General features: G+C 45.2%; 1 protein-coding gene across 1 annotated transcript in view; it reads right to left on the reverse strand.

Moving 5' to 3' along the window:
- Positions 1-5,217, reverse strand: part of LOC120979513 (regulator of G-protein signaling 8-like) — an 85,934-nt gene extending 80,717 nt beyond the window's left edge. Inside the window, exon 1 of the mRNA XM_040408307.1 lies at positions 4,950-5,217. Coding sequence (XP_040264241.1) covers positions 4,950-5,077 — 128 coding nt within the window. The 5' untranslated portion in view covers positions 5,078-5,217. The remainder of the gene's footprint in view (positions 1-4,949) is intronic.
- Between the last annotated feature and the right edge of the window lie 19,820 nt (positions 5,218-25,037).

Genomic DNA, 25,037 nt, shown 5'->3' on the forward strand with positions numbered 1-25,037 from the left:
AGAGGCAAAGCTTGTTAAGAGCTAATTTGCATCCCTTTCTTCTATGTAGTGTATTGGCACATATAGGCACTCCATGATTTGTTAGTTGTCTCATATGAGTAGGTGGTGACCGAATAGAAACACCACAAAAAATGCCATGAAACCACATGCAGCTTGGAAAGAAAATGCAAGTGGTTTTTATTGCCATTTTTTTGGTAAATAAATGCCAATGCAAATTCATGCATCTTGAGGCCCTCAGGTCAGTTTCACATGAGCATATTACAGGTGGGATCTACAGTGACGCTTGAAAGTTCGTGAACCTCAGAATTTTCTATATTTTTCACATAAATCCTAATAAATGAATTGGAAATATTACACTGATTAATTTATTGAGAAAAATGTTCCAATGTCACATGAGAGGCAGAACTATCTGCCCTTTCTTTCAGTATTTGATGCAGCAATAACTGCAACTAAATGTTTCTGGAAATTGTTGATTAGTCCTGCACATCAGCTTGGAGGAATTTTAGCTTATACCACCTTACAAAAGAGCTTCAACTGTTATGAGATTCCTCCCATGAACTGCTTGATTCAGGTCCTACCACAACATTTCTATTGGATCAAGGTCAGGACTTTGACTTGGCAAATCCAAAACTTTGGAGATTTATCAAAATTGGTGTAAAGTAGAACTGGCTTAGTTGCCCAGAATTAGATTCTACCTTTCATTTCTCATTTTTTATTTCCACCTTTGAATATGAAAAAAATAAATCTGATTGGTTGCTATGGTCAACTAAGCCAGTTTTTCTTTACACCAGCTTTGTTAAATTCTCCCTTTTTAACTTTATATTTCGTTTACCACTCTTTGGTAGAATGACTTGTTTGCTTAGGGTCGTTGTCCTGCTGCATGATCCACGTTCTTTTGAGATTCAGCTCATGGACAGATGTCCTGGCATTTCCCTTTACAATTTGCTGGCATAATTTTCAGACTTCATTGTTCCATCAACAACGGCAAGCTGTACTGGTCCAGATACAGCAAAATAGGCCCTAACTGTAATACTACGACCACCGTGTTTCACAGATGAGATGAGGTTTTTATGCTGGAATGCAGTGTTTTCCCTTCTCCAAACATAATACTTTTGATTTAAATCAAAAATTTCTATTTTGGTCTCATCTGTCCACAAAACATTGTTCTAATAGCCTTCTGGCTCGTCTAGGTGATCTTTAGCAAACTGCATATGGACAGCAATGTTCTTTTTGGAGAGCAGCGGCCTTCTCCTTGCAATTCTTTCATGCATACCTTTGTTATTCGGTGTCCTCCTGATGGTAGACTCATAAACATTAACATTAGCTAATGAGAGAAAGGCCTTAAATGGCATAAAGGTTACCGTGTGTTCCTTTTTGACCTTACAGACTTAATCTTGACATGATCTTTGTTGTTCGACCTCTGCTGGGGAGGATAATAATGGTCTTGAATTTCCTCCATTTGTACACAATCTGTTTGACTGTGGATTGGTCAAAACACCTTGGAGATTATTTTGTAACCTTTTCCAGCCTGATGAGCATCAGCAACTTTTCTTCTGAGGTCCTTGGAAATATTCTTTGTTCGTGCCATGATACAATTCCGCAAATGTGTTCTTTAAATAAAACAGGTCACCCACTCACACCTGATTGTCTTTCAATTGATTGAAAACACGTGACTCTAATTTCACCTTCAAATTATCTGTCAATCCCCATAATTTTGACACTCACAGATGTAATATTGAACCATTTTTCTCCATAAATAAATGACCAAGTCTAATATTTTTGACTAATTTGTTTGACTTTATCTACTTTAGGAGTTATGCACAAATCTAGAAAATTCGGAAGGCTTCGCAAGATTTCCACTTTCCACTGTATATTACTTTGAGTGTTTTTTTCAGTAATGCTGCAGTTCTGTATAATGTGAGTGTGGTTCATGATCGGATCAGAATTCTTGGCCATAATACAGGGACAAAAATGTACCCATAATGCACTTATGTGAACCTGGCTAGAGGGTACATCTATTAGTGAATATAGCAAGGCTACAGAAGATGGGCCTATGGCCACTGGGGAAGTCAGCCCTGCTGGTGAACCCTGGAGCATGCATGTGCTGAAACTGAACCAACTCCAACCTTCAAAATTGTTAATAAGGAACACAGGAATGAAAGATAGAGCTAGTAGATTAAGTATTCAGGCAATGCAATGTTGAGTTGGGTGGAGGCTAGCTATAAATATGCTGCTGTGTAATCATGGTTTCCTTTTTTAGTTCGTTTACTACATGATTAAGTCAACACACATGGCTCATCAGTGGTGTGTGAACCACACCTTAATACAAATAGTCCTTCCTGTGGTCGATAGCTGGTTGAAGCACATTTACCTATATACAGTGTTGTCTAGAGTAGTATTCTGTATCTGAGTATAATATGAAAGTAACACTTATATCTCTCATCAATAATCAAGAGGAGAACCTACAGAGAACAGATGCAGATCTATCTATCATACTTTATGCAGGATCCACTCCTGTTTATGTCTTAGGCTACTTTCACACCTGCGTTAGGTGCGGATCCGTCTGGTATCTGCACAGACGGATCCGCACCTATAATGCAAACACTTGTATCCGTTCAGAACGGATCCGTTTGCATTACCATGAACAAAAAAAATAATACATTTTTTTTTTTGTTCATGATAATACAAACTGATCTGTTTTGACTTACAGTGAAAGTCAATGGGAGGCGGATCTGTTTTCAATTGCACCAAATTGTGTCAGTGAAAACGGATCCGTCCCCATTGACTTACATTGTTTGGCTCTGCATCGTCAGGCAGACATCAAAACGCTGCAAGGAGCGTTTTGGTGTCCGCCTCCAGAGCGGAATGGAGGCTGAACGGAGGCAAACTGATGCATTCTGAACGGATCCTTATCCATTCAGAATGCATTGGGGCTAAACTGATCAGTTTTGGGCCGCTTGTGAGAGCCCTGAAACGGATCTCACAAGCGGACCCAGAAACGCCAGTGTTAAAGTAGCCTAACAAATACTAATGCAAAATTCACTATGTAAGTCAACAAGAGGCCTACACCCATCAGGGGCTGGCCCCACTAGTGAAGAATCCTCCCCTTCACCAGGCCCTGGCAATCCCATGCCTGAACCATTGCTCTGAGTAGTGTCGCAAGAGCAAAGACTCTGGAGAGGTGACTGTTCAGGTGCTTCTACCTGGAAGTGTTGCGGTGCATGTGCAGTTGCTTCACCAGTATTGAAATCAGAGCCTTTCTACTTCCATCACTACTCGGAACCGTGGTACAGGCACACGAATGTCCAGGCCGGATGACATGTCCGACCTTGTCAATCAAGTGGTTGGAGGGGATTCTTCACTAGCGGAGACAGCCCCTCGCAGTTTTTGAACTCTGGTTGATGAATCAATTCACTCATCCCTACATTAAATCCCACATGTAAATGTCAGTTGTATTGCCCTCTAATGCAGAAACGTGACAATGAGGTTAGCAGAAGAAGACAGGCGGAAAACTCAGACTTTCATTAGAATAAATATCCCGACTAACGTTACCACCTCAACCCTATCCGCTCTCTAATCACAGATGGCCACAGATAAGGGTCATGGTGCCAGAAGGAGATTTGTGATTTCACAGCTTGTGGCCTCAAATCTAATAATCTGTTTCTCTTAACCCTTTCAATTACTCAGATTTTTTTTTAAATCCAGGAAGGGGGTAGCCATCCATTAGGCACAAACAAAGTACAGTCCGTTTTCATCCTGTCAGCTTGGGCATGAAATTGTAATATTTAGTAAAATGAACCCCTTTTAATTCCACGATTGAGTTAAATTATATATAGGTTTGACATGGCCTTGGCTTCAACATGGTTATAGATAACTGAGTTCTAGGAAGGAAAATCATTTTCTGGTATATTTTCTATAAAATTGAGCAGAATATTCTACAGCGCGAGATCATCGGCTATTCTCTTAGGTCATTAATAAGAAATTCAAGATGCAGGGCCAATAAAAAAACGGCTGTACCCTCCGCCCTGTGTGCCTTCTCCACCTAATGATCTGATGGCAACTTTATATCAGCATCTCCCCCGAGCAGCAGAACAATTAAGATAAATTACATTTATTTGTCAGATTCCTCTCTTCATAAACCCGTGAACATAATCCGGTGCCTGAATTCCTATGCACCAATCGATCCCACCGGCTTTGCAGATTTTGCAGTAACTGCACACGTGAGACTGATGTTTCCTACTTTGCATAGTCAATGTCCTCACAATGTCAGATCAAAGATCGCGTTGATGACTTTTGCAAATTGCTTTTTCCCTTCCAGTTTACTTTTTTTTTTTTTTATTCCCCACAGACACTGCAGTATATGATAATGTCTTGACTCGTATGGAGAACATATACTGCAGAGGATCCTTGGATTTAACCATTGTCGGAGAGACAACAGGCTCTCGTGTCGCTGCCTGCTGCTTTCTGTAAAGAACAGGTCTTATTGATTGGCCTACCAAGATCATTCATCATTTCTTCCAAGGACAATGTATGGCATGCACATTATAGCAAAGCTGATATATCCTATCAAATATATAGGTGCCAATTCCAAAATGCACAATCACCCACGTAATGTGCCTGGTGGAAGATGAGGATATTTCCCACCATGCAGAAAATGACAAAACATTGGAGGCTGTTAAACTCAATCCCTTTGATAATACCCCCCCTCCCCGCATGACATTAACAAGCACTGATGTATCATCACTGCTCGCTTCATTTGCTGCATATACCATCATTTACACAGATTCTTTACTCATTTCGCACAGACTGGGAGTTTATGGAGGAGGTGACGGGGGAGATGTATTGTAATGCAACATCAGCAATGTCAGGGTTGGGACAAAACAGGACGGGAAAAGTGAGTGGGGGTAGGGGTGGGGGGGGGGTCTCTCGATAATGATGATGATTCTTACCCCAGATTCGACCCACATGGTCGTGGTAGTTTTTCTGTTTCTTCACCCCCCAATGCAGAATCCATATCATCGGTTGAACGTGCCGGACAGCTCAAGCTGAGAGAGCGAAGCTTGGTGCTTTGATGCATTATCCAGAGAGTATAGACCCCCACCTGATAAATAATCCCCCTTACACCAAGCCTCCTGCCCTCGTTTGTATGACGGCTCAATCCCAGCCCTGGTAATCCAACCAAGGCGTCTGTTCAAGCAATGTAACGCATGTTTTGGTAGCTGCTTGGATCTACTATCATAGTCCTTGCCATCCCTTGTATTGACTGATGCTCAGAACTATTCTGCCTGCATGGGTACCAAAACACTAATAGTCACATGATGTCTGTGCTCAGCATCACCTCTCCGCCTCCAACACCCCTATTAACCGCACTCTTACAGTCCCAACCTCTGCAGTGAAGGATGGAGCTGAGGAATCAGATCTAAGGATTTTTAACCGTCTGGGGACTGCTCTCAAGGAGGCAGCAGTGTAGCTGCAGATGCATGACTTCAGATGATCATTGCAGGCATACATAGGGAGTCGCGGGTTCAAATGCTGAAAAAGTAAGACAGAAAGGATTAGAAGCAGGAAACCAGCTCACGCCCTGGAGATTTAATAGAACGTAAGTGTCAGAGGCACAATAAATGCAGTTTACACCTTTGATGTGTGATTCCACTGTGCTAAAAAAAGAAAAAATAGTCACAACGAAACCGTGTTCTGTCTGCTATGCTGAGTGCAGATTATAAAACATTGATATGCATTTATAATCTGGAGAAATGGAAAAGCAATTATTCTGAAAATGCAAGAGTCCACAAAGGCAGGTGACTACTGAATAACCATAGGCATTGCGCCGAGACCAAGGCATTTAGGCAATAAAATAAGACAGAATTTCTATGGAGCCCAAGATGAAGGGGCTTCAGAAGAAAATTGCCGTAGACTTCTTCCTTTTGGCCTGTTTTAGTAAGTGCTTCATCCTACAATAAATCGCAGCGCTATGGGGCTGCAGAGGCATCAGTCGCACCAAGGCTCCGGTGCCTGAACGGGCCCAAAAGTTCCTCTGCACATAAAGAGAACTCAGTACTGTACTTTAAAAATGTTCTGGGATCAGATGGTATGAAGTAGAAACTCATTTTGTGTAGGTACCTTTTTTTTGTTGCTATAGGGATTGTCCTCTATCCTTTTTGCTGTGGGAATTGTCCTCTGTCCTAATGTCTATTTCAGTCTATATGAACCAATTATTCTGTGTTTACAAGGCCATGTTTTGTATGATGTGTAGAATCATGCAATGTTTCATAAGGGTGGTGCTTTCGACTGCAGAAGCTTAGAGATTAGAAGGGGTTAAGCAATGTAGGAGAAGAGCTGGGGTGGCCTCACCTCACCTGTAATTAGCTGGGGTGACCTCCCCTGAAATTAGCTGGAGTGGCCTCACCTCAGTAGCATAGAGTTAGCAGGCTGAATTTCTTTGTTCTTTAGCTTGGCAGCCTGCCCTTCACTACTTGGGTGCTTGGATTTGGAATAAAGCTGCTCAATAATCCGAGTCAGAGACACTGGACACAACTTGGTGTTGAAACTGATGACAAAAAAAGCATGGTGGCTCAGTGGTTAGCACTGGTGCCTTGCCAGTCGCTGGGGTCCTAGGTTTGACTCTGACCAAAGGCAAAATCTGTATGGAGTTTTTATGCTCTCCCCATGTTTGCGTGGGTTTTCTCTGGGTATCCAGTTTCCTCCAACACTTCAAAAACATATTAACAGGGAATTTAGATTGTGAGCTCTACTGGAAACAGCAAGTGATGCTAATATCTGTAAAGTGCTGCGGAATAAGTCAGTGCTAAAATAAATTAATAAAATAAAGGTCCACCAAAAAGTGTCACCATGACACCAAACTTCCGTTAGTACTAGGTCTAAGTAAAATCCCCCATTGCACCCCATTACAGAACCTATGAATGTCGACTTTTAGTTACATCGTAAACTTTATTTTATTGGTTACAGTCTAAAGCTGCATTTAGACCCTGCGAGGAGCGGTGACCCTCTCAGATCAGCTGTTTGAAAAGGCAACGGCGCTTGCAGTAGAACCGCAGCCTTCTCCAGCTCCAGCTAGGCCATAGGTCACATGGCCTAGGCACAGTTCAGCCCCATTGAAGGGAATGGAGCAGAGCTGCGATACCAAGCACAGTCGTTATCAAATGGAGAGAAGGCCAAGACACTACTGCGACCACCAATGCCTTCTCAAACATCTAATCACCAGGGTTCTTGGGTATTGGACCCCCACCAATCATATGCTGATTACCTATCCAAAGGATAGAAAATAAAGAACATGTTTTCTTTTCTACAGCTAGAGGGATAGAGGGAGGATGAGCCTGTCCACTAAAAGCCGTGCATTGTGGAAATAAATACCGAGAGTTCGTCTGGCCCCTCATATTCTTCTATTACACATTTTTGAAACCAGCACCTCGTTCTGAATACTTTTGTAATTGAATGTAATTGCAAATTTAGCATAGCCACTGAGTTATTCAATAAAATATATCTTTATAGCGCCAACTATTGTTTGTTCTTTTTCTTATTTAATGGTCCGGCTCACTGAGAAGGCTGCACATGCTCAGTTTCATCCTTCAACTGCCTCCTGAGTTGTGATAGGGTGAGCATGGACACGCCCCCTGAGCTGCAGAAGAAAGGACACTCCCCTTGAGCTTCCACCAGATATAAATCTAGCAGAGCAATGAATGGGGAGATCTCTGGATCCACATGAGGTACAGGGCTGGTTCTAGCTTTGTTAGAAAGCGATTGTTATGTACCTTCTGATGTCTGATTTTTTACATTAATCAGGGGATAGCCCCTTTAAAAAAGAAAAATGTTAACTGAGTTCATATGTATCATTACAGGGGTAAGTGATTATCGCTCAGAGGTCCAGGCAGTAGAACAGTTTTTGAAGTAATTTTGTGTAAACCAAAAACACTTAATCAGATCAAGAGTATTTCCTATGAAAAGAGTTGGAATGGAAAATAAATTTTTTACAACCTTTCTGTAAGCTTTAAGGACCATTTTTATCCAATTGCTCAAAAACCCATTGAGTCAGAGGAAATGCAGAAAGCAATATCAGAAATGTCTATTAGTAACATCTATTCTGCATCTTTTTTGGAGCTTTGCCCAGAATAATATAGTAATAGATTCAAAATGTATCAACATAATGCAACCATGGAAACTAAAGTTATACTTTCCCCTGATAAGACTATATCCAAAACTGCATAAAATCAGAGACTGGTAAAACAAGCCCAGATTGTGAACTGTCTCTAGATCATTAGTCGAGACCACCAAGAGTTCCAGGTCCAGGCATGGCCTAATACTTTTCTCTTTTACAAGGTGATGAATTTTTACTCTCTTACAAAAGTTTGGAATAAGATCTCAAATTAAACACCACATTCAAGGCAGTTTCTGGAAGGAGTGCTCATGTTTGGTTAAAAACCAAGAAAGTAAATATCCAAAAGTGGACAAGCCCTTTTTATAGATTTGAAGTGCTCCAAGCTTGTGACAGTCCAGAAATTCTTCAAGTACTTTCATTAATGAGGCAAAAAGAAGTTCAGAGAAAATGAAAGTAGTTCTTTAAAAAAATGTTAAATTAAAATCTTCCTCCAGAGAAGAAAAATCCTTCCTTAAAGGAAAAGTTAATAAAAAAAATTACTTGATTAGCCTGTCAAGAAACACCAATATATTCGAGACATGCATGGTGAAAATAAATTAAGCTTTGGACATTAGAGATGGAGATGCCATATTGTTGAAAAACTTTAAATAAGAATCATTTTATGCATGGCACATGTCTACAAGTTAGGCAGGCCATTTTGCAATTTTTTAATTATCAAGTGAATGTAGCCTAATTGTTAGAGGCTTAGCTAATGAATGTCCTGGTTCATAGTTCCTGGTGCAATAATAAGGGGTCAGTATACCCAGTCCTTGAAACGTGTGCCCAATAAAAAATAAATAAACTGTGACATATCCACAGTCCTGTTGTCAGGGGTGCACTTAGCCTTTCTGCTGCCTGAGGCGAAAAATAATTCTCCTTACAATGTTGTGCCCTCAGTAGATGCCCTCATAGTGCCTCCCAATAATGTGCCAGTAAGAAGTGCCCATAGATGCCCCCCATGGCGCTCCTCTCCTGCATTGTGTCATATAAAAAAAAAATACACACTTATACTTACCTCCATGCAGCTTTCAGCAATGCAGGCCTCTTCCAGCCTGTGTCCCGTGCCGTATGGCTTAGGCGGCGCAATGACGTCTTTGCGCCGCCTGCAACTGCCTCTGATAGGCTGCAGGCCTAGTGCCTGCAGCCTATCAGAGGAACAGGGAAGGGAGACGCCTCTCCCCTGCACCGCCGCAGGATCCATCTGTATACAGGATAGAGATGAATATAAGGATTAGACAGCATTAGACTGCAGGCTGAACTCTTATAAATAAGTATTCTGCCCACAAAATGAGTATCTCTACAAGGTGGATTTTTGCTTGTCTTGCTTGTGTTTGAGCAACTCTGTCAGTGATTGTCATGCAGTCATGCATTGTCAAGTTTCATAACCCAATCTCTTGATGCTCAGGCCACTGGCAGCACATTGTCATTCCTCTGAAGAATCTCTGGATATTCACCGCTTCCATGCTTCACATTTAGGCTGAGGTTTGTTTCTTCAATCACGATCTTTGCTTTCCTACTACATAACACTGTGTAAATGTACCAAAAAGTTGAAATTGTGTCCTGTCTGTTCCCACTGTCTTCATCTCCTATAAACATCACGAAGTTCCATCCGCTGACATTTAGCTGTCACTTTCTTCTTCCTCTAGTTCTACGGATGGCTGGTTTTATAGAACACGGGGCCACGGAAACACAATGTAAAGCCTCTCCCACACACTCAACATTTGATTTTTATTTTTTTTAAAAGGTAAGTCCACAGGAGAGGGGGGGAAATCCTTTGCAGTTGCAACAGGAGCAGGGTGAAATCAGCAAATTCTACAGAAATCATTTAATATTCATGTTTATGCTTGCAAATCAAGACACAGAATCCATAGTATTTCTGCTCCGTGTGAACCTACCCAAAAACTGCATATATAAAATAATACCAGCATACATCATCCAAATAATATTATGGTATACTGTATACGCTTACAATGCCACAAATTGCCCATACAGTGTTGTCATGCAATACTGCCTACACAGTCCACCTAATACTGCCCCGTAGATCAGGGCTGTGCAGAAGCAAAAAGATCTCTGATTTAATAGCTGCACAATTTATCTTTTGTAGCCCTCTGCAGAATACTAAAGCTGATCATGGAGGTGCGCTAGCCAGCACAGCCACCAATAGCATTAAACGACCATTGATCTTTTCCTGCCTTTGCACTGATTATCCTTCTGATTGTTCGAGAACTAGGGTTATTCTCTTGCATCACTCCATTGTATTTGGTTTTGTCATCCCAGATTGACCCAGGCTTGTCTTGACTGTTCTAGTGGCTTTTGTCTGGACTGGTGGCTCCTGGCATATTCACCCAGACATGAGTGTAAAATGTAATAATCCTACTGCAAGTGCTTATTGTATTATCACAGAAAATCCCCTGTATATTTGCATGTACTTGTCTCTGTCTCCACATCATCCCCCCTCTGGCTGAATTCCCTAGCATTCTTCTTTCCTTGTCCTTTCTCTCTTCTCCAGTTTCAGCGTCTTACATTCGGTGGCTGGTCCTGCGTCATTGACTAACAATAGACAAACAGCAGCAGCTAACGTAAGCATTGCCAAATTAGACAGTAAGATCTGCAAGGTTGTTTTTCAACTTAAAACTCAGTCTGGGAACAAAGAAGGAAATGTTTAAAGGGGTTGTCTCACTTCAACAAATGGCATTTATTATGTAGACAAAGATAATACAAGGCACCTACTAATGTATTATGATTGTCCCTATTGCCTCCTTTGCTGGCTTCATTAATTTTTACATCACATTATACACTGCTCGTTTCCAGGTACGAGGTGGCCAGGACAGGAGCTGCTGTGCCTGCGTGCCTATGTGTGTTCCCACGGTACCAACCACCAGATTGGCCATAGCTTTTTCCTTTTGTGTGGAACGCACGGCCACCGCTGCAGGATTGTAGCGTGGTCGTAATCCCTGGGAAAAAGCAGTGTATAATGCGAAGCAGAGCTGCATATACAGAGGATGAATGGTGGCTCATAAGGTCCCTGTGTCTTTGTGCTACAGACCCATAGGGTATTAAGGACTTACATTTGTATTGTGCAGAGCTGTGTGTGGTTCTGCTGCGATACCGCAGCTATATAGAGGGGCAAACGCTATTGGAATAACTAATTGCAACTAGTGTGATATACCTGTTGCCCCCAAAAAAACTGATTGAGGGGTGTGATATAACTATAATATACTTTCTAACATAGAAAGTATATTATAGTGCATTTGCATTGTGCAGCAGTTGTATTTAGAGGAACAAGCGTTATTGAAACAACTATTTGCAATGGGTGTGATATACCTGTTGCCCCCCAAAAAACTGATTGAAAGGTGCGATATACCTGCTTCCACAAAATACTGATTAAGGTGTTTGATATACCTGCTCTCACCAAATATTGATTGAGGCCTGCGATATACCTTCTTCCACAAAATACTGATTGAGGGGTGCTATATACCTGCTTCTATAAAATAGTGATTAAGGGGTTCTATATACCTGCTTCCACAAAATACTGATTGAGGGGTGCGATATTCCTGCTTCTACAAAATACTGATTAAGGGGTTCTATATACCTGCTTCCACAAAATACTGATTGAGGGGTGCGATATACCTGCTTCCACAAAATACAGATTATGGGGTGCGATATACCTGCTTCCACAAAATACTGATTGAGGGGTTTGATATACCTGCTTCCACAAAATACTGATTGAGGGGTGCGATATACCTATTTCCACCAAATATTGATTCAGGTGTTTTATATACCTTTTTTCATAAAATACTAATTGAGGCCTGCGATATACCTGCTTCCACAAAAGGCTCTTCTCTAGGGACTTTGGCACAGGGTCATTTTAAAAATGACAGGCAGAGGAAGAGGAAGGCCATTCCGCAGGGGTAGTAGGGGTCAAGCAGGTGCAGGAATTATTTTCCCATCCATTCTCAGACCTTACCGATGCGCAGCCATTCTTGGCATCGGATGAGGAAGAGGAGGTAGCAACGGCCGCCACTCAGCGGTCTGACGACAGTACCCAGATAAGCCCAAGGAGGGTGGTCCCTGCTGTTGCTGCCTACTCGGAAATCTCTAATGTCAGTGGTGGTCGATGGACGTCACGTGGGTGCCCACAAGAGAGGAAAAGGAGGGGAGTTCAGAGGGAGAGACGGAGCAGCAGATAGGGAGGAGAAGGTGGAGAAGCAGGCAGAACTTGCAATGCACAGGAGGCAAAAAGCAGACTGCAAATGTATCTGGAGAGAGCCATTCACCATGCACGGTCACATCTTGCGCTCCCAGGATGCCGGCACATGGCTCCGCAGTGTGGGCTTTTTTTAACGTGTCAGCTGCTGACAATAGTGTTGCCATCTGCAGCCTGTGCTGTCAACGCATAAGTCGCAGTAAGCCCAACACTCACCTAGGGACGACCTCCTTAAGAAGGCACCTGGCCTCCCATCACCGAGCCCAGTGGGAGCAACGCTGTCACAACCCACATTGCCACACTCCACATCCTGCCTCTTCTCCTTATCCTTTTTCCTCCCATTTGTCCTTCATTCCACCTTCCAACGTGCCGTCGTCACGTTCATCTGGCAGAAGGCAGGCTTCCATGGCCCAAATGTTCGAGCGTAAAAAGTTGATGATGCCGGATAACCCTCTTGCCCAAGGGCTGACCGTTGGCTTGTCGGAACTGCTAGCCCGCCAACTACTGCCATATAAACTGGTGGATTCGGAGGCCTTTAGAAAATTTGTGGCCATTGGCACACCACAATGGAAGGTCCCGGGAAGGAAATATTTCTCCCAGAAGAGCATCCCAGAGCTATATGGCCATGTTCAGTGGCAACTGAATATATCTCTAGCACACAGTGTCGGTGCCAAGATACATCTGACCACAGACACGTGGTCTAGCAAACACAGGCAGGGAAGGTACATAACTTTTACTGCCCACTGGGTGAACCTTCTGATGGCCGTCAAGCATGTAACCCATGGCATCTGTGTGGATTTGGTCTTACCGCCACGGATTGCATGCAGGCTTGCCTCTTCTCCTCCTCCTACTCCATCCTCTGTCTCCTCCTCGGCTGACTCCTCCTTTTCCACTGCTACTGCCTCTTCCGCTGCACCCCCCAAGCTCCCCAGAACCTATTCGACGTGACGTGAGACGTTGCCATGCTGTGCTGCGGCTGTTGTGCCTAGAAGCCAAGAACTACAATGGTGCTGCACTGCTTTCAGCCCTGCGGTCACAGGCCGATCAGTGGCTAACCCCGCTCAATTTGACAGTTGGTAAAGTGGTGTGCGACAACGGTGCCTTTCTGCTGAGTGCGCTGAAACAGGGCAAAATGGCACACGTCCTGAACTTAGTCGTGCAGCGATTCGTTGCCAAATACCCCTGGTCCAGGACATCTTTCGGCAGGCCAGATCTTACACGGCCATGGCTCGCCTTGCTAAAGTTCAGCGGCGACACCACCTGCATGTCAGACGTCTGATTTGTGACAGCCCAACGTGCTGGAACTCCACCTTGTATATGCTTGATAGGCTGCTCCAGCAGCAACATGCCATTAACGACTACCTGTACGAACTCTGCAGCAGGACAGGTTCTGGGAAGCTTGGTTTCTTTTCACCGTGCCATTTGATGAGATCACCAAACTGGTCAGTCGTAACCAGGGCACCATCAGTGACATCGTACCTTACACCTTCTTTCTGGAGCGTGCATTGCAATGTGTCATTGATCAAGCCGTCGAGGAGCAGTAGCTGGAAGATGAGGAAGTCGCAATGCTGAATGAATTCCCAGGGGGGCTACTCCATCTGAGACAAGTCAGCAGGAGTCTGAAGAGGAGTCAGAGGAGGATGGTGGCTGGGGGAAGGATGAGGAGGAGGAGCAAGAAGAGCAGGCTTTGAAGGGGAGTTTAAACTTTTCAGGGATCCCTGGTGTTGTCTGTGGCTTTGGGGGGAGGAGACTGAGGACGACATTCTCCTGGGCGATGAGCAGGAGCCAGGGCGCTCCACCGATTCAAATTTAGTGCAAATGGGGGCCTTCATGCTCCAGTGTTTGAAGAGGGACCCCCGTATAAAAAGTATAAAGAGCAAGGACCATTACTGGGTGGCAACGTACTTAGACCCACGGTACAAACACAAAATGGCGGACATGTTACCAGCATCACAGAGGGCTGTCAGAATGCAGCATTTCCAGGCCTTGCTGTGAGAGATGCTGCATTCTTCTGTTGTGGGTGCTGGCAGAGGAATTTCCACCCACAGCGAAACAGGTGCAACTGCCCTCTGCAAGAAGAGGGCGGTTTTAAGATGTGTTGGTCACTTCGGATATGAGATTATTCTTGCAGCCAACCTGTCACGGTCAAATTACTGTTGGACCGTGACGCTGTTGCGTGCAGACTGGTTGCCGGGGGCAACGAGTAGTTTGCTGTTTGCACATACACTTTCCTTTAGTTGGTGTTTTCCCCGTTTTGGTTGTCACGGGGTTAATTTAGGTGTGTCTGCTAGGTGTGGTGGGTGTGACCTCAGGCCTCTTTATTCGTTGGTGTTGGAGCCTGTGGTCAGTCTTATTTTGTTGTCTGCCTGAGTAGGAGCTCTGCTCCCTGGCGGTATGGCTTTGTGTCTGTGTGAGTCACCCATATTTATTATATTGATTCCTTGCCCTGGCTGTGTGTCCCCTCCGGTGTGTCTCTGTTTTCCTTCCCCACCTGGTGTATGTTGTATTGGTGTGGTTGGTGTATGGAGGTTTTCTGGTAGTGTCTTGCCTCCGAAAGGGGCGTGCTTTGCTGGAGGGGTTTAAGCGAAGACAAGACTGTGGGATTCCCAGCCTGGAGCCGCTTTCCATCTTGGCTACGGCAGGTAAGTGTGGATAGCTTAGTTTTGTTGCTGTGTAACTGCAGCGTACTCAAGTTGTGTGTAATAGAGTTTCTGGGTGTAGTAGTGCAATGACACTAACCTGAGACGGCTGACTCTCTGCATAGGCAGGTGATGGTAAGAAATTGTTTGTGACGCCAGTGCCAATTAAACGGTGGCACGCCGTTTGCGGATAGCAGGAATAAATGAGGAACACCGTGAGGTTAAAGCAGAACTCCAACTTTAGTAGGTTTCCATATAGAGACGTTAATGGAATCGCAGTTCCTTGGCATACAGTCGATTTTGCAATACGGTTGATGCAGGCAATACAGATTGAGCAAGGTGATTACAGAGTGTTAAACACAGGACTTGCAGTACAGGAGCTTGCACTCTATCTCTGACTGATCCTGGAATATAGCAAATCTTCTCCAAGGCCCAATAACCTAGCTCTGGCTTTATATCCTTGGTTTTAGCTTTCTAGAGTACCTCCTCTGTTCTCTTGAGTACCTCTTGCTTCTCTGAGCTTTGCCTCTGTCTCGCTCTCAGCTTCCTCAGGCTCTTTAACTTCAGTATTCCTGTTTCTGCATAAAGGAATTCAGGAGGGGAACCTTCTCCTGAAGGCAGGCTTCAGGCCTGGACTGGTTTCTGACATTGTCTAATCTCCAACTGTAGACTACAGACACTAGACTCCGTCTCCTCTTCACTTCCCTGACTGGGCCTTATATAAACTAGGGCTCTCTAGCTCCCTCTAGTGACTAGAAGCTGGAATGACACCCCTAGCAGGCCTGTACATGCAAGTGTCACAGAAACAGGGAAATACATAACATTACATTACATGACAATTTATAAAGATGACATATACCAACTTCCCCATAAATAAGGGGGGACGACAGCACACCAAGTGACACTTTTGTAGTGACGGGCATTACAGTCCCCGTACACTACATACCCCACTGCTTTAAGCTGAGTACGACCTCGTACTCCATCAGGGCTCGCCCAACTGGAATCTCTACCTGAAACAGAAAATAGAGACATGCAGGCATACATACATGTAATTCATCTGCATTTACGTTCATATCAGGTCCAATTGGCAAAGGTGAAGGGTAGTGACAAGGGGCGTCGTTCTCTTCTCTTCAGGATAGTGAATGGAACTGGGGCGCTGACCTGGCACAGCGTAACATTAAAACCAGGATAGTCCATGACAATGAATAAGTCCATAATAGAACAGCAAAATAGATAAAACAGTATAAAAGTTCTTGGAGGCTCAAAGAACAAACATGAGTCCGTACCCAGGTTACTTTCCTATAAATCACAGAGGCTCTCGTACGGTGGAGTCCATCTCTGGGCACATTTCTTTTAAAAGAGCAAAAATCTCAGAGGCTCAGGTCCTTTTGAGTCTGTCTCCGGGCACGGTTCCTTAGTATGAAGTTGCACAATAAAAGGACAGCAAAGACAAGTGCTGTAATACCCCTGATCAACCTGAAAAGGGGGTGAAGGGTAAAAGGTGCAACTAAGGAACAGGCACAACTTGGCGTGGGGGTAGCGAAAGCAGGCAGGAGGTCCTGGAAACAAACGTGGCTTTGTTGGCTTTATTACTTCAGTGGCCAACACCTACCACTGAGCCGTGGATGAACTGGCAGCCGCAACAAAGGACCAGGAAAACGTAGGACTCCTGTCCTGAAAGGGTTAACACCATACTTCTTCGTTGAAATAAAGCAAAGGCCTAGCAGGCTGATTCACAGTGGCATATCAGAACCACTTGGCTCTGCTGGCAAGTACGGCCTGTAGTAGTCCTCTACAGGAGGATGGGCCCACATAACTGTATTAGGGGGCAGCTGCAAGGTGAAGGGGCCCCTAATAGGTATTGGCCCCATGGGCCTAGGGGTAAACCCTTGGGTGGACCGTACCGGTCCCGGCATGATAATGGTGGGATGGATTGAAGTGGATACCGCCGCCGCAAGCGGTCCGGTGGGCTCTGTGCAGCAATTCACAGCAACAGGGGGTCTTCTTTGGGGCACTGGCGGAGCGGTGGCAGCAGAAGGTAGTCTACGGGTGGTGACAGGCACCCTTACCTCGTCCTTCTTTGGCGGCGTCTGGATCCTAGTGGTCGCGATCTTGCGCAGCTCCCGCAACTTCTCCTCCAGCCGGACAATCTGCTCACCGATGCTCTCTGTGTCGGAGTCGCTGGCATCTGCTGGCGCCGCCGGCGCAGGTACAGTCACCGATGGTGCGAACTTGGCCTCTGCAGGTTCTGGTGATGCGTCTGGTCTCCGACCCCTCCGGATGTTCTTAAAGGTATTTTGAAGTCCTTTTAAATTCTCCATCTCCTGCATGGTCTTCTCCCGACGAGGCAGCTCGGGGGAAGGATAGGGGCTCACCCATTTCTCCAACACGGTTGGCTGCCAGAAGACGTTAGGCCCAATGAAGGAGCTCCGCTCCTGAAAGGCGTGATGGGCCGGCTCTGGAGAGCGTTCCGGTTCCCGCTCGCAGCCAGAGTAGTCTTCTTCTTCTTCTGCCTCCCAGTCCTCAGGTTCTCGCTTGGGACGGGTCACAGCAGTCGCATACGGGCCTCGCAGGCTCTCGGCAGGGGTGTACTCCACTTCCTCTCCCTCACGGAGGCTGTGCTGATAAGAAGGGAGGTAGTCTCTTTTGACAGACCTTCTATTCACATATAGGTCTCTGCCAGTCAGATAGTCTTGGATAAACCCGTAGCCACGGATTTTGTCGAAGGACACCACCACTCCCTTTCTCCTTTCCAGGCGGGGTTGGGTGTTAGTGTGCTTTTCATGGATTGTTTTAGTCAATTCTTCATAAACGATTTTGGTCTTGGTATTCCGCTTTATAGCGGCCTCCCGGATCTCCGCCATGAGTGAGGACCATTTGAAAGAGGGCTGAAAGAAGTCCCTCCACGAGCCATAGTAGGGCTCTGGTTCTTTTTCCCTTGGGCGGCAGGCGGGTTGCTCCGGTCCCGGAGAGTAGGCCGGTGGAGCCTCCTCTGGCTCTACACCAATATCAGTCATCTCTGGTATGTCAGGCGCGGACGCTGCAGCAACGCTCTGCTCACTTTCCAACATGCTCGATCCTTCTGAGGAGAGCGATAGGGTCGCGTCAATTAGAGCAGCCAGCTCCTCCCATTGCACTGGGAGGCCGCCCCCCAGGTATTCCAGTATATGGAAGGCGGTGTCCATGCTGGCAGACATGCAAATGTCCAGATAAGCAGTGGCGCCTGACCTTGAACTCTTTCCCGCTTTTTCCTCCGAAAGGCGCCAATTTTTCCCGCCTTTTCGGGATGAAGATGACGCAGCAGTAAATTCAGCAAGCTCAGCGGCCATCTTTAGCAAGCAACGCTGTCTATTCACTGACAGCAAGCAGGGTTGTAAAAAGTCCACAAAACCACACTCCAATGTGGCGATTCTCTTCCTCTTGGTAGCGCAACACTGCACAGCGCTTTTTGGAGGTTTTATGTACACTTTGGGTATGTTTTTCAGTCCACAAAGTCCACTTTAAATAAACAGGCAATATGTCACTTTGGTCACAGGGCAACTGTATAAGGCACAAAGTTCACGCTTCTTGCACTATAAAGCGTGCGTATCCTGTTCGTGACGCCAAAAGAGAGGTGCATCGTACTCAAGTTGTGTGTAATAGAGTTTCTGGGTGTAGTAGTGCAATGACACTAACCTGAGACGGCTGACTCTCTGCATAGGCAGGTGATGGTAATAAATTGTTCGTGACGCCAGTGCCAATTAAACGGTGGCACGCCGTTTGCGGATAGCAGGAATAAATGAGGAACACCGTGAGGTTAAAGCAGAACTCCAACTTTAGTAGGTTTCCATATAGAGACGTTAATGGAATCGCAGTTCCTTGGCATACAGTCGATTTTGCAATACGGTTGATGCAGGCAATACAGATTGAGCAAGGTGATTACAGAGTGTTAAACACAGGACTTGCAGTACAGGAGCTTGCACTCTATCTCTGACTGATCCTGGAATATAGCAAATCTTCTCCAAGGCCCAATAACCTAGCTCTGGCTTTATATCCTTGGTTTTAGCTTTCTAGAGTACCTCCTCTGTTCTCTTGAGTACCTCTTGCTTCTCTGAGCTTTGCCTCTGTCTCGCTCTCAGCTTCCTCAGGCTCTTTAACTTCAGTATTCCTGTTTCTGCATAAGGGAATTCAGGAGGGGAACCTTCTCCTGAAGGCAGGCTTCAGGCCTGGACAGGTTTCTGACATTGTCTAATCTCCAACTGTAGACTACAGACACTAGACTCCGTCTCCTCTTCACTTCCCTGACTGGGCCTTATATAAACTAGGGCTCTCTAGCTCCCTCTAGTGACTAGAAGCTGGAATGACACCCCTAGCAGGCCTGTACATGCAAGTGTCACAGAAACAGGGAAATACATAACATTACATTACATGACAATTTATAAAGATGACATATACCAACTTCCCCATAAATAAGGGGGAACGACAGCACGCCAAGTGACACTTTTGTAGTGACGGGCATTACAGTCCCCGTACACTACATAACTTACCTGCCGTACTGTTTATCCCATGGTCTTGTTTCCTGTCTGCCACTAGGCCTCTGGAGACACCTTTTCATCCGTGGTGTAGGATGAAGGGGTGGTCTCTGCCCTGTCATTAGGCCTGGGGCATTACAGGGATAGTAGGGTCCTAGGTTCGTGAGCATGAGCCCCCTTACCATCTAAAGCGGCTCATGCGCTAGGAGTCCATGGAGAGCTCAGGGTTACTTTAGGTGGTGACCAGCTCCCTGTGCCCTGCTATCTGGCGTAGCAGCCACTGCCATTGCACGGTGGGGGGTTTTCCCCGCTCCCCGCCGTGACATTATAATAAATAGTAGCTCTGCAGTCGCATGCCCCTCGGAAGAGGTTGCAGCATGTATGGCCTGCCGTTTTGGGCATACATGCGCGTTCTCCGGAGGGAGAGCGTTATGGGGTTCACCGTTAATGACGCGGTGTGTGGCTTATTCCCCGCCACCTTCCTAACCGTGTTCGTGTTGGTGATCCCTCGTCCCTCTCTTTGTTCCTATCTCTGGTCGTCTGCTGGCAGCATTCCTTTGGTGTTCCGGCTGTGTGCTGGTTGGGGAGTGGCTGCTGGCAGCGACCTGGAGTGGGAGCGTTTTTTGAGTTGGACACAGTTTCCAGTATGTCCTTCAGACTGCTTTGCTGGCTGTCGGCCAGGGACCTAGGTGATGGTCCTGGCTTGCTAGCGGCAGTCTAGGAGGGACATGCTGACACTCAGCTTTTATTCCCCACCCCCCTCCCATTGTTCGTTGTGCCCCACCAACTTTCCCTTTTCGGTTGGGGGGGGCTTTGAGGGGTGGGAGTGTCACGGTCAAATTACTGTTGGACCGTGACGCTGTTGCGTGCAGACTGGTTGCCGGGGGCAACGAGTAGTTTGCTGTTTGCACGTACACTTTCCTTTAGTTGTTGTTTTTCCCGTTTTGGTTGACACGGGGTTAATTTAGGTGTGTCTGCTAGGTGTGGTGGGTGTGACCTCAGGCCTCTTTATATGTTGGTGTGTTGGAGCCTGTGGTCAGTCTTTTTTTGTTGTCTGCCTGAGTAGGCGGTATGGCTTTGTGTCTGTGTGTCACCCATATTTATTATATTGATTCCTTGCCCTGGCTGTGTGTCCCCTCCGGTGTGTCTCTGTTTTCCTTCCCCACCTGGTGTATGTTGTATTGGTGTGGTTGGTGTATGGAGGTTTTCTGGTGGTGTCTTGGCTCCGAAAGGGGCGTGCTTTCCCGGAGGGGTTTAAGCGAAGACAAGACTGTGGGTTTCCCAGCCTGGAGCCGCTTTCCATCTTGGCTACGGCAGGTAAGTGTGGATAGCATAGTTTTGTTGCTGTGTAACTTACCTGCCGTACTGTTTATCCCATGGTCTTGTTTCCTGTCTGCCACTGGGCCTCTGGAGACACCTTTTCATCCGTGGTGTAGGATGAAGGGGTGGTCTCTGCCCTGTCATTAGGCCTAGGGCATTACAGGGATAGTAGGGTCCTAGGTTCTTGAGCATGAGCCCCCTTACCATCTGAGGCGGCTCATGCACTAGGAGTCCAGGGAGAGCTCAGGGTTACTTTAGGTGGTGACCAGCTCCCTGTGCCCTGCTATCTGGCGTAGCAGCCACTGCCATTGCACGGTGGGGGTTTTCCCTGCTCCCCGCCGTCACACAACCCATCTAGCGCCGCCCTCCGAATCCAGCCCCAGGGAACGCCTAGCCCGACAGGTGTCCGACTACATCAGGTTAACGGCCGATGTGGACGCTCTGAGAAGCGAGGAACCCCTGGACTACTGGGTGTGCAGGCTTGACCTGTGGCCAGAGCTGGCACAATTTGCCATGGAACTCTGGCTTGCCCCTCATCGAGTGTCCAGTCCGAAAGGACGTTCAGCGCAGCAGGGGGGATCGTGACTGATAAGCGCACTCGCCTAGCTCACGACAGTGTTGACTACCTCACAATGAATGAGGCATTGAATTTAACACCTGTGATGACCATGTGTAATTGAACTTCCTCATGCCAGCCCACACATATCCACCACCACCCAGAATAAAGAATGGTCCTTGTCTTATGTACCTGTATATACAGCGGCATAAAAGGCCTTTTGTGTCAGGTGAATGCCTAATTTTTGGGGCCTCTACTCCAGTGGCCTACATTAAAATTTTTATCCATTGAACGCCTAATGTACCTCCAGACACATAATCACTAGTTCTTTTCTGTCAGGTGGATACCTAATTTTTGGGGCCTGTACTGGCCTACAGTAAAAATTTTTGCCGATTACCGCCTAATGTACCTCCAGCCACATCATCAGAAGTTCCTTTCTATCAGGTGAATGCCTAATTTTGGGGGCCTGTACTGTCCTACAGTAAAATTTTTAGCCAGTGACCGCCTAATGTACCTTCAGCTACATCATCACAAGTTCTTTTCTGTCAGGTGAATTCCTAATTTTTGGGGCCTGTACTGGCCTACAGTAAAATTTGTATCCACTGACTGTCTAATATACCTCCAGCCACATAATCACTTGTTCTTTTCTGTAAGGTGAATTCCTAATTTTTGGGGCGTGTACTCCATTGGCTTACAGTAAAATTGTTATTCAGTGACCGCCTAATGTACCTCCAGCCACATAATCACTTGTTCTTTTCTGTCAGGTGAATGCCTAATTTTTGGGGCCTGTACTCCCGTGGCCTAGAATAAAATTTTTGTAGGCTCCAGCAGGGCACATTTTTGAGAGTTTCCCTTTAAGACGCATAAAAATGGCCCCTGATTAAAATACATATTTTTTGTGGGAATTTTTGCCATTGATACCCCTCTGGTATGTCACTGTCCATGTTGTGGGACTATTTGTGCACTTCTAGTAAGTATTTGGTGGCTGCAAATATGACCTGAAGGTTTTTCAGGTTCGTCTGCCATTAAAGTGAATAGGGACTGCCGCGAACGCGTGGTTCGCGAACATTTGATCGCAAACCCGCACTCGCGAAACGTCCCGGCTGATATTCTCCATCACTAGTCATCAGGTCCTGGCAGCTCACCTTACGGAGCTGGGAACTACACAATTCTCTGTGCAGTTCCTTTGCTACATGGAACGGTACCTGTGATGACATCATTACAGGTCCTTTAGCTTTCTTGCCCTGATGACAGGGGATCTGTATTGGAGTGAGACAGGGGTCTATATTGAATGTAATTAAGGGGGTGCCTCCATTGGAGGTATCAAACAAAAAATGGATGGTAGGACAGCACCACTTACTTGAAAGCATTCAAGAGACTTTGCGGCGGTGCTCGTGGATTCAGGTCTCGGCCTCAGAGACCCCCAAAATACCAGTAAAGATGAAGAAGGTCACGGCACTCCAAAAGCTAGTTCAATGTTCTTTAATCCACCAAATATTCAGCAGCATATGCTGAATATTTGGTGGATTAAAGAACATTGAACTAGCTTTTGGAGTGCCGTGACCTTCTTCATCTCCATTGGAGGTATGCCACTGTACATTAGAGAACTTGTTGAAATTGGACCATCCCTTTAGGACATAGGATATGCATACACTTAAGGGAGAGTTCACATCACCATTGTTTTTTCGTTCAGAAAAAAAGAAAAAAAACAGGATGCTGTAAAAAAAAAAAATTATACTGTACATGAGTTATGCACATTTGGCATCCATCCATCTTTCTGACTTTTTTTCTCTGTAAAAAAAATGGATCTCTGACGGAAATGGCTCAAACAGATGTCAAAGGTGCATAACTGATGTACAGGATCAGTTTCAGGATCCTGTTTTTTTTTCTTCCCCTCAGATCAGGAGAACGGTAAAATAACTGTGATGTGAACTCTCCCTCACTTTAATTAATTAAGAATACATAAATGTAGAATTTTCTTGGGATCCTAATTATTAAGTCCACCCTTAAATCCTAATGGTGGGACACATGAATTGTCCACATAAAAAAAATTAGAAATTGAAATTTACATGCAAGAGAATGTGATTTTAAAATTTAAGGGACCTGTGGGACCTGCTCTTATCTCCAGAACAGAAGCCCAAACGTGAAGGAGCGCACACCTCACAAGCTCTGTGTACTCTGCATTCATTGCTGTGGAAGTTCTGAAAATATTCAAACACTCCCATAGTGGTTAATAGAGAGGTGGTCATGCATGTGCACTATGCTCTCCATTGACCATTATGGGACTTCCAAAAATATCTGAGTGCGCTCAGTCTCACTCAGCTATTTTTGAATTTCCTATAACAGTGAATGGAGAGCACACCACACATGTATAGTCACCTATCTGCCTGGAAAAGTCTAAGGCATATTTTTTCCAGGGTGTGGGTGCCCACAGAGAGGCCTCTCAGTGCCCCCTCTTTCACTCGTCCCTAGGTTTGTCACCACTGTCCTAGGATATCCTCACTTGCCTTTTGCTTCTATTCTAACTCTTCTGGTATTCTGACCCTGCTTGGACTGTGACCTTTGACTCTTGGCTGACAATTTGGATCCTGATGCATCCTGGTTCTAACTTCTGGCTTGGTATCATTTCAGATTCTAGTTTGCTCTGATTGCTCTTCTGGTTATGACTCCTGCTTCTGGTTTATTGACTCTGTCTTATAGGTTCTGATTTGGTTTATATTGATCTCTCCAGGTTTGGCCGGCTAGTGTGTTTTGCCTTTGACGGCATGTGGTCGTCGATCTGTCACTAGTTTTTCTCCTCATAAGCTTCTGTACTTGTTTAGGAAGGGACTGTCGACCAGTTGCGGCCCGCTTTCTAGGGGTATTGACAGTGGAAACAGGTAATTCAGGGTTCACTGTTCCCTACCATGACAGCTCTGCTATTTTCTGAACTCCCATAGCTACTTCTACTTCCTGGTCTGAGGCTTGACTCTCAGAACATGACTTGGAATAACCATCTCTGGCTGGCTGAGGAGAGTCACTGATGCTTTCAGTAATTGGCTAAATCAGAAGTCCAAGCCATATTCTGTGTGTCAAGCCCAGTGTCAAGAAGTGGAGAGTAGCGGTAAACAGAGCAGCATTGGAATGGCAGTGGCGGGGGATTGGTGAGGTCAGTAATGATTCTTTTTAACGAATTCTGCCTTTTGTTAAAAATTATTCCCTTGGAAAGTAAAAAGAGAAAAAAAAATATATAAATCAATATTTCAAAATACATATGATTTACACTAGGATAGATTTTTTAAAAATCATCACTCAGCTGGCAATTTACACTTTATAATCTTTATGAGCCATGCAAACAGCCTTCCCTTCAAGTGAGGTACTGTATATTATCTTCAGTGTAAACTGAAGTGTAAAATGATGTACACAGTAATGTGGTTATTCTACTAATTTAAGATGGCAATATTCCAATAACACAAAAGTTCAGATAAGGTGGGAAAATTCCACATTGCAAAGGTTAAAATTCTCAACAAAATCAGTGTAAACACAATAGGTATTCTGTTGACTTGAAAATCATGTGCATGTCATAGCATCTGCATGCATTTTTTCCACTGTCTTTGAATGCGATTTGATAACTCACTTCCCATTTATTGTGCTATACTTTAATGCAACAAAT

This window comes from Bufo bufo, chromosome 9 (assembly GCF_905171765.1).
Source record: "Bufo bufo chromosome 9, aBufBuf1.1, whole genome shotgun sequence".
Classification (NCBI taxonomy): Eukaryota; Metazoa; Chordata; class Amphibia; order Anura; family Bufonidae; genus Bufo; species Bufo bufo.